The 9,611-nt window shown below is 43.6% G+C and overlaps 1 protein-coding gene across 1 annotated transcript; it reads right to left on the reverse strand.

The window, feature by feature from the left end:
* Nucleotides 1-5,656: 5,656 nt before the first annotated feature.
* nudc (nudC nuclear distribution protein) lies at nt 5,657-9,611 on the reverse strand. The gene is made up of 9 exons (XM_068747211.1): nt 9,434-9,611; nt 8,473-8,550; nt 8,180-8,389; nt 8,003-8,092; nt 7,823-7,936; nt 7,326-7,520; nt 7,173-7,256; nt 6,964-7,082; nt 5,657-6,291 (listed from the first exon to the last, which is right to left on the reverse strand). Exons 1-9 carry the CDS (start codon nt 9,506-9,508, stop codon nt 6,240-6,242), a joined length of 1,017 nt encoding a protein of 338 aa, XP_068603312.1. The 5' UTR covers nt 9,509-9,611; the 3' UTR covers nt 5,657-6,239.

Raw genomic sequence — 9,611 nt, forward strand, 5'->3', positions numbered from 1 at the left:
CTCCAACGTGGGTTTCAGTTCATCTGTTGTACACTTGGTACCTTTTTTTAATTCACTCCAGACTTAGCTTTTGAACGTGTAAAAGAATAACATGAATTTAAAAACACCGTAAAAATTAGAAATAAAGTGTCAGAGAGAAATAAATAAAGAAATAAAGTCAAAGAGAAGATCTCAGACTAAAAACATGGCGTTCTAAACCTACGGGTCAACATTTGACTGCCATTGATTTATGCACCAAACTCCGGGTACTAAAGTTGAACCTGGGATTGAATTTGAACGGCGTCTGCACAGCTACGCTAAGTGATATCTGTGAGGAGGTGGTGGAGAAATGTCCAGTTTAAGAAATCCAGTGCGATACTTTTCCGTCACCCTTTTGTTAGACTCTGCGTGACGGTGTGACAAACGGCTAACACATTCAGAACAGAACGAGCTGAGTTGAGGGTTCTGAATATAGACATAAAAGGTTAACACCTGGGATTGAGTTTAATAACATACATTAAAACATCTTGGCATCATTAGCAGGAACGTACTGGACAGAAACCAAACAGCAACGCTTAATATGACAGAGACTTTTCATATAGACTCTAATAGATAGCACAAATTCAGGCTGTGTACTATTACTATCAAGAAAAGAAAAAAGTTAGATAAAAAAAAAAAAGCTTTTCAATAAATAATTTCTACACTATATTACATACGGATTTATAGTTACCTCCACCAAGGAGGTTAAGCATTTGATAGTGTTTGTCTGACTTTCGGTTTGTTTGTCTGTCTGTTAGCAGGATTGCAGAAAGACTGCTGAATGGATCTTAATTGAAAAATCTAAAGATGGTCTTGGTCTAACTTAGATCCCATTAAATGTTGAGAATGATCCATATACCTGTCTGGATAAAAAAGAAATAATAATAATCCAGATTTTCCCATTTACTTATAATGGAGTCTTAAAAACAAAAACAAAAAAATCATATCTTGTAAAATATGCATTTAATTCACTCACCAAAAATCACAGCAATAAAAGGGTCTGATATGCACGACAATGAAAAATGTCTTCCGGATCTGATCCAGAATGAGGTCAGGGAAAAAAAACCCATTTATGAATCAACTCTGATTTACTTTTACTTTTCATGGTTGGTGTATAAAGATACCGAGAACAATTTAAAACCTCTTGATGATGATCCAGATCACCATGTGGATCCAGGAAACCTTTAAAGGATTCTTTATCATTTGTAGATCGGGCTATTTTTGGCATATGTGCATGTAACTCCACAGTAAATGCTCAGGGTGCTTGGAAAAATAATACAGGATAGATTTCCAACAGGATCAACAAGACATTAAATATTGATCTAGATCCTGGCTAAATGCTCGATACTATGATCCAGAAATAGGGGACCTCTTGATTTTTCATCAGTGCAAGGGGAGAAATTAAAGGTATAAACATGCAACAAACACTGAATTATACTTAAGACTCCATGGACTCAGTCGCATGCCAACGGATTTGTTGTATCTTCACAAGCCATAGCTCTAGAACTATTACCATGAAGTGATTTTCATTAATAACTACTGATCTAATAATGTTATCAATATGAATACACTTGCTAATTATATGTTTTCATGATCAGGGAATCTGAGAATCTAGATAAGATAAAGGTAGGGCCAATATTTTTGGTGTCAATCAATGCATGAGGAAACGAGCTGCTTGACGGAGGTCTGCGCTCTCCGAGTGCTTTTCTAGATATAGTTGGAACAATCATTGATCTGTGGTTGCAGAGTTCATGCTAAATACTCTTGAAGTACTGTCAAATCATTCGTTTTAAATGTTAATTAGTACTAAATAAACTTACCACAACATAAAAATAAATGTAAAAAAATAATGTAAAAGATATATAAAGTTGCATGTAACATCAAAATTATTTCAGTGCTGATTTTAAAAACTCTGCAATGCAAAACATTTTGGTCATTATATAGTAATCAAAAAAAATACTATAGTAGATGAAAATAAAATGAAAATCAAGTTTTCAAGTGTAAAAAGCATCAATGCAGAGCAACCGAGTTGATTGGGCTCCAGCTCCAACCCGAGCCATCATGACGTCAGTGGTGTGATGTGTGTCAGGCCCACAGAGGCTCGGCCTCTGAGCAGTGATGGAGAGCTCCTCACCAAGGTGTAAATGAAGGCTGGAGGGTCACGGGGCCACAGGCAAACAGTAATGAAGCAGAAATGTGACCTGCAGCTGGTGGGGGCCGTCGCAGCGAAGCAACGGTCCCTTCATGAAACGCCGACATAGTGAAAAGCTCCACTTGATGGGCCAGCATGGTGGCGCAGTGGTAAGCGCTATTGCCTCACAGGGAGAAGGTCGCAGGTTCAAATCCAACTTCAAGCCTTTCTCTGAGGAGTTTGTATGTTCTACACTGTTTGCGAATTGGTTACTCCAAATTGTCCGTGAGTGTGTGTGTGAATGATTGTATGTCTATGTGTGGCCCTACGATAAACTGGCGACTTGTCCAGGGTGTACGCTCACCGGTAGACAGCTGGGATAGGCTTCAGCACGACCCGCGACCCGGTTACGGATATAGCAGTCAAGGAAATAACTTTCTAAAGATTTGACCAAGTAACAATAGAAGTGGGCCGAAGCTGCTGCCTTGTGCAACCCCACAATATACTATTATACTATATACCACATCTTCAGTGGTGTGTGTGTGTTTACGTCCAGGCATGCTGGGGAGGATGTTTGCTCAGTCTGTGATAAACAGGTCCTGCTGGGACCAGGATCATCTCATGTGTTGATCTGAGGATGCTGAGCTCACCGAGGCCTTTGTCCTCCAGGACGGTCCTCTCTGTCCACCGCAGCCTGCAGCCTGCGTCAGCCTCCACTGATTGATAATTGGAGTTTGTCTTTGCACACCAGCCTTCTCTCCACCCCTGGAAGTGTGCGTTACAAATACGCTTTACAGAGTGTGTCCAGCACCCACGTGTGGAGGACGGAGGACGGAGGACTCTAAACTACGGATGCAGATGTTAGGTTGAGACCACTGTTGTCCTGTTTGATTCACTACACAAAGGATATGGACGGAAGTTTGAATTGTTCATCTGATTATAAGCAATGAAACGTCAAGTCCGGCTGATGAAGAACATGTCCGACTCCCATTCCATCTTTGTCCCGGTGCCCCCCCCCCCCCCCCCCCCCCCTCCCGCACGTAACGCTCATCCACTTCCCGGAACAATCCAGCGGTCAGCCATCATGGAAGATGGCAGAAGGGTCGAGTCGGTCTCCACAAACAGCACGATTATGACGGTGAGTCCAAACTGTGCAAGGCCTCAGGGCTGATTTATGAGGGGGGGGGGGGCGCTGCCAAAAAAACAAGTTGTCAAGTCTGGAACAGCAAGTCAGCGCAGAGGCGCGGGGTTTGTTTGCAGACCGCCCCCTCGTCCACCCAAAAACCGTAACCCTGTCCCTCTGATGTCTGTGTGTCTTCGTTAATGAAGAAATTCTGGTACCTCAGTGAGACATTGCTCTCAGCTGAGCGGACCCTGCCGGCTCTGTGCAGTCATTCAGCCGCCCCACCCAGAACGCAATCCCATCAGGCCTCTGGCTCCAGCTCCCTTGGACTTAGTGGACGTTGTGCTACCACAATAGTCCTAAATCTGTGGAATAATCATGAAAGTCTTTCCAGTGTACTGATAATACCTGAGATTCTTGATGGCGACCGATGACAGCATCTTTCTTGTCAGGCTGATTCTCAGAAAAGTTGCAATGAAACTTACAGGGCGAGGAAACATGGGGGGAGTACTGTGAACATAAATGTATATACTTAATGTATCTTTTTGCTTCAATCATGATGGAATGTGAGCTTTTCAGCCCATTGCAACAAATCTCCTCCGTCCCTCTTGTCATTGCGCTTTACAAAATTCCCTGAAAATGTTTTGTTGACAAAGAAAATGGGACTAAAGCCTCTGCTTTGCTGAGACTTGTTCTGTCCAGACTTTGTTTAGTGATCTTTAAAATCCAAGCTGCCGCTGGCATCAATTTATTGTACATTACACGTCTTTGTCCAAAAAATGCATTGCTGGTTCACAGTTATGTACAGGTAGTGTAATTCTTTTGCAGGATCCGATCCATATGAAGTTTGGTGGCGGGGTAGAGCCTATATATTCTATATTTCTTAGCGGCTTCTAACAAACGAGACGAGTGAATGTCAGAAGGCATGAAGTGTCCAGAATCAATGAGCACAGGATCCAAGGATAGTCACTAAGATGTGGTAAAGTTTACGAGTCTGAAACTCTACAGCAATATTTGAACATATGCAAGATTAGAAAGTATTTTTATTTGAAGTACACTAGCTTAAAAAGAAAAGTAACAGAATGTAGAATGTGGGTAAAAGCCTTACTGGACTTTTAAAGCATCTCCATTGGAAACATCATCAGTATAAATGACAAAAGGAATAATAAAAAGTGATTAAGCAAAATGACTGTTTAATTTCTCCTTAAAAATTACAACTGAAATAAAAACCTACATCACTTCCTAAAAATAAAACTCTTAAAAAGACAGGGACTATATCGGTGGAAGGACGCTGAGGATGGAACTACCAGGGAACAGGGCTAGAGGTCGACCCAGGAGAAGATACATGGACGTAGTGAGGGAGGACATGAGAGTGGCTGGTGTTGGGGAGGACGATGCAAAGGACAGGGTGAAGTGGAGACGGTTGGTTTGCTGTGGCGACCCCTCACAGGGAAAGCCGAAAGTACAGTAGTAGTAGTAGTAGTAGTAGTAGTAGTAGGTGACTACTAAATCAGTCTGAAATTACTTCTGATTCCCAGAGAGCGTTTTTGAACTGCACGAGTAATTTCACACATCAGGAGGACTTGCTAGCCGGCATCAGCTACTACGCCTCCTCCGGCCACCACGGTGACGGTGACGGCCTATCACCACCCCGAGAGACCAGGACAGTTAGCGGTAGACAGTCACACAAGCAGAAGTCTTGTTAGCAAACTGGTCTGCACGAGAGAAACATCTAGCAGCGGTGCATGATATCCAGTGTAGCCCGAGTGAGAAAGCACGTCTCTCACGCGCTGCTGATTACCCTCAGGGTTCAGACGACACGTCGAATCACTGCGTTCACACTAGTTTAGTCCCATGATGGCTCCATTTGAAAAGAGCCCATTGTCGCTGTTCTATCTCGAGTGCATCCACAAGTATAGCATCCTCAAAAGCAGCCGTGGGAAGAGCGATAAGATGCCTCAGACGATGCCCCTGAAGGGAAACAATGCTTGTACATTAAAGTCAGGAGTAACAAACTGCATGCGAGGATGGCAATGGAAGAACAGGGTTTGTTATAAAAGAGGTATGCAGGCCAGATGGAGATTTAACATCTAAATGCTGTTGTTTGTGTAGGTTCTGTCGTCCAAGGCTGTTGCTGTTATGTTCTATGTAGGCGGAACACAGGCGTGCTCTGTGGAACCCACGATGGTTCCATTGGGTTTTTTCCCATTATAAAATCAAAGGCAGTGTGAGGAAGCTTCTTCACCACGTCGATGTGTAAATCTAATTATGAGGGGAATGAGCTGCTTGGCAGAGGTCTGCGCTCTCTGAGTGCTTTTCTAGTTTTCAACAATTGATTTTTTTATATAACATACTTTTAAAGGGAAATTCAGAGATCACTCAGATTTGTCATTTATTGATATATTGGCTCTTTACATATATTTTCCAGTATGATTTTGTTAGAAAGCCTTTATTGTCATTGCATAGTCAAGTGGATATACAAGATTAGTTGTATATCTATATCCATATCTAGTATTAGTATCAAGTATCGAGCCCAAGTGCCTGTCTAAACACACTTCAAGGGAAACGCTGCTCTCTTGTGGCTCCATGGTGAAAAATCTCCCCTCTGCAGTGATAAAAACAGATAAACAAAAAGATGAATGAAATCATTTGATTTTAAATTCCTTTATTAAACAAAATCCAGATATCTTTTAATATTGAGCCCACATCATGCAAATGGGAGCATCGCAGCCATCAACATGAACATGTGAAAAAGCATCAGTGCTGCGTTTTCAGCATGAAACTACAAGAGCAGCAGATTCAACACGCTGGAGGAGGAAGACGAGCCCAAAACAGCAGAATGAAATGTATGAATGCAAGAAAGAACAGAACAACGTCCGGTTTGGATGGAGCAGACGAGGGGCGGGGCGGGGCGGGGCGGGGCGGGGGGGGCTCTGCCGTGAGGAGACTCAACAGGTGCAGCAACTCTCAGCTGAATTTGGCTTTAGAGAAATCCATCTCTGGATGCTGAGACATGAACCTGCAGACACAGAACAAGCCAGAGTCACAAACCCGAGCAAAGCAGCAGGTTCGTTTTCATTATTAACCCAAAATAACGTCACCACCATGTTCCATAAACGATCTTGGTCAGGGGAACACAGAATGAAACATTTAGAACTATATGTTCTAAATGACAAACTTTTGTTTCACCTCATCCACGAGTAGATTGACATTTTCTTCAGCGTAGTCATACCTGGCTGACAACAAGGTCTGTGGATCACCTTGATTAACCAAGTTACCATATCTGGACAGAAACGCTGCTGCAGAGTTTTATTTTGGCGGTTGGAGCGTCTCACATTACGTGTAATCAAGACATCCGTACAGCGTGTTTCTAAGAAACTGGAACAATACACGACTCTCTGGGTGTGCGTTTGTGAAGACATCACGGTTAACCGAGTCCTCACAATGTGGAATTCAACTCGCAGGCCACTCAGCCAAGAGCAGAGCTCCAAACTGGTGATTTCAGACAGCGTGAACTAATGCACGAGAGATTTTAAAATAAATGGTGCACGGTGAAAGGCTCCGGCTGGTTTCCGCCTCGTCCTCTTAAATCAGTTCACATCTGTGCCTCAAAGAAGCCGCTACAGAAACGGAGCCAGTCAAAGGATCCCCGGTGGAAACGTCGCGGCTGAGCCGAGCGGCAGCGCCCTACTTCTTCAGAATGTCTTGTTTCTTCTGCTCCTCAGACGTGGGCAGGCCCATCGACTTCTGCCTCTGGTCGTACATCATCTTCTCCACCATCCCGCGTGTCTCTCCATCCAGGTCTGACAGCTGCTCGGGAAAAGCAAACGTTGGTGCCGTTGGAAGGAACCGCGACTTCACAAACACAAACTGAAGGCTTTTAAACTTTACGCCTTTTACCTTGGAGTTCTCCGGACAGACCTTCTTGGTGTTAATTTCTGGATCTGTGGTAACGATCCTGCTCCACCACTCCATTTTATTAATCTGAGATGAAAGAATGCGGTTAGACTCCACCCACTGGAATCTGTCCACTGCACAAAGTTACCCCTTTACCTTTTCCAAGTGGACTGTGATAACCTTGCCGTCGTCGATGAGCCAGGAGCTTTCCTCCACCTTGACCTCGTTGTAAAGCTGCCCATCAACAACAGGAGGGTGCCCCTTCAGGCCGACCGTGATCGAGCGCCGCTGGATGTCCACCACGACATCTCTGCCCTTAATGCGGAAGTTCACATCCAAAGGCACCGCCAGCTGAAAGAGCATGTCAAAAACAGAAACAGAAACAGAAACTAGAATTATTCCTCTGGGTTTCAAACATGTAAAGCTGAAACCATGACATTTAGGCTCGATAAATGGATTTTTTTGCATATTTTAGTGCGAAATGCCGACAAGAGACGTACATCCCATCAACTATACATGAAGAATTGTATTTATATAGTACGCTGTGCTATCCATTCATTAAAATAAGCAGTTCTTGGAGCAGAAAATGTTCAGGCAAACACTGACGATCAAAATGCAACTGCTGAACAGAAACAATGGCTAAAGACACTCACGTCCACCTCGGACAGGGTCTGCGTCCACGCGTAGGTCGGCAGGTCAGCTCCGTTTTCTGCATTCGGCTTCAGTTTACCTTTGTCCTTCTCATCCTCCTCTCCTTCCGAGTCGGACTGCGGATGGGGGACAGTAATAAACTTCGATGCTCGTCAATGTGAAACATTTTCAGCGTAACTCACCCCCTTCTCCTTCTCCTTCTCCTTCTCCTTTTTGCCAGTTGAGTTTTCTGCATTAGGCGTCACACTGGTTTTCTCCTCTTCCTTCTTTTTCTAAATATAGAACATGAATTATAATATTATATAATATTAAACGATGGCAGCGGCCGCAGCGTGAACCTTGGGGCTCCCAGATTTCACCTTGTCCAGTTCAGACTGGAGTTTCTCCGCCTCTTCATCAGTAAGTTCCTGAATCCTAGGACAGTCGTCGGTTTTCTTTCTCCTCGCTTCCTCTGCTAATTTGGCAGCTCTCTCAGCCTTCTCCTTCTTTGCCGCCTCCTGTTTCAACAGCTTCTCTTTCTGGGCCTTCAGCGCGAGTGCATTGTGATGAGCGAAAGAGTCTTTGATAAGCTGAGAGAAGGACGCGGGAGCATTATTATTATCATCGTAGGTTTCTCCGCCACTATGAAGTGCAGATTTTAGCGTTGCTTTACCTTCTCGGGAGCATTTGAATCGCCGCCGGTGAAGAAATCCGTTTTGCGACGAAGGAAACTGAAGAACGTGTTCACCAACTGATGAGAGAACAAAATATCCAGTCACGAACCCCATCCCTCCGATTGTTACACCGGTGAGACCACCGTGGGGAATTTCACAATACAAGTACATGCCGACTTAGGAACAATAGGATCGCACAACATTTAGTTTTATATTGATTATACTGATCGCATTAAGCCACATAAGAGACACTACACAGAGGTCTCTGTGACGGCCCCTCCCCCAGGGTTATAAGGAAGAACATGAAGAACTTCCTTTGTTCGTACCCTGGAACAGACACAAGGACCGGTCAGAACCTCAGCGTAGATTTTCCTCACCTGAATTGTTGTTTATATAAATGTCTAAAACTATACCAACATTCTCTCCATTGATTATGCACCTCAGAATGGGATAAAAGAACCAGGAAGACACTCCTCAAACACCCTCAGATCCATGTTTAGTTTCACGATTCACACCCACATCCTCCCTCGGCTTCTGTAACCTGGAATGTTTACATCCCTCCATTAGAGGATTAGCCTCTAACTGAGTCATGTGCTCTATATTATCCAATAAACTGTGGGGGCATTTTATCCACGTGACAGTGCTCGACATAAAATAATGTTGAAATGTAGACAGAATATTCCTAACGTAAGTTAGGTTAACAGAATTGAATGGAGCTGCTTCGTTAGCCACGTGTGTCGAAATGAATGGAACATTATAATTAATTAAAAATGATTTTATGATATATATATATATATATATATATAAAAGCCCGCATATTACTAATTAGTAATGGCCCGAGCGCGTAAACTAGTTAGCAACGTGGGCTTTTCCATAAAATGCTTACCAGTGAACGGTGCTTGTTACTAGCTAACTACGTTAGCACGCTAATTTTAGCCAGTCAGCGACGCGCTCTCTCACCTCTTGCACTCCTCCTTCGTGTTGCTGAGCCATAACGAGCAGCATGCTGTCGTACTTCTCTTCATCGTCGCCCATATTCGTGTTCTACAAAAGGGTTAATAAAACGTTTAGCTCGAGATAACAAATGAAAAGTTGTGTGGGCAAGACTGCAAGGGCCGAAGTAACGATGCACAGCACA

The sequence above is a fragment of the Brachionichthys hirsutus genome, chromosome 13, assembly GCF_040956055.1.
Source record: "Brachionichthys hirsutus isolate HB-005 chromosome 13, CSIRO-AGI_Bhir_v1, whole genome shotgun sequence".
Lineage (NCBI taxonomy): Eukaryota > Metazoa > Chordata > Actinopteri > Lophiiformes > Brachionichthyidae > Brachionichthys > Brachionichthys hirsutus.

What these genes read in the sequence shown, in the direction of transcription:
- nudc (XM_068747211.1), bottom strand. Translation starts at nt 9,508, where the DNA reads ATGGGCGACGATGAAGAGAAGTACGACAGCATGCTGCTCGTTATGGCT. An exon ending in ACGAAGGAGGAGTGCAAGAG is followed by an intron (nt 8,551 to 9,433) that starts GTGAGAGAGCGC and finishes TTCTCTCATCAG; the next exon opens with TTGGTGAACACGTTCTTCAG. An exon ending in AGAAGGAGAAGGAGAAGGGG is followed by an intron (nt 7,937 to 8,002) that starts GTGAGTTACGCT and finishes CCCCATCCGCAG; the next exon opens with TCCGACTCGGAAGGAGAGGA.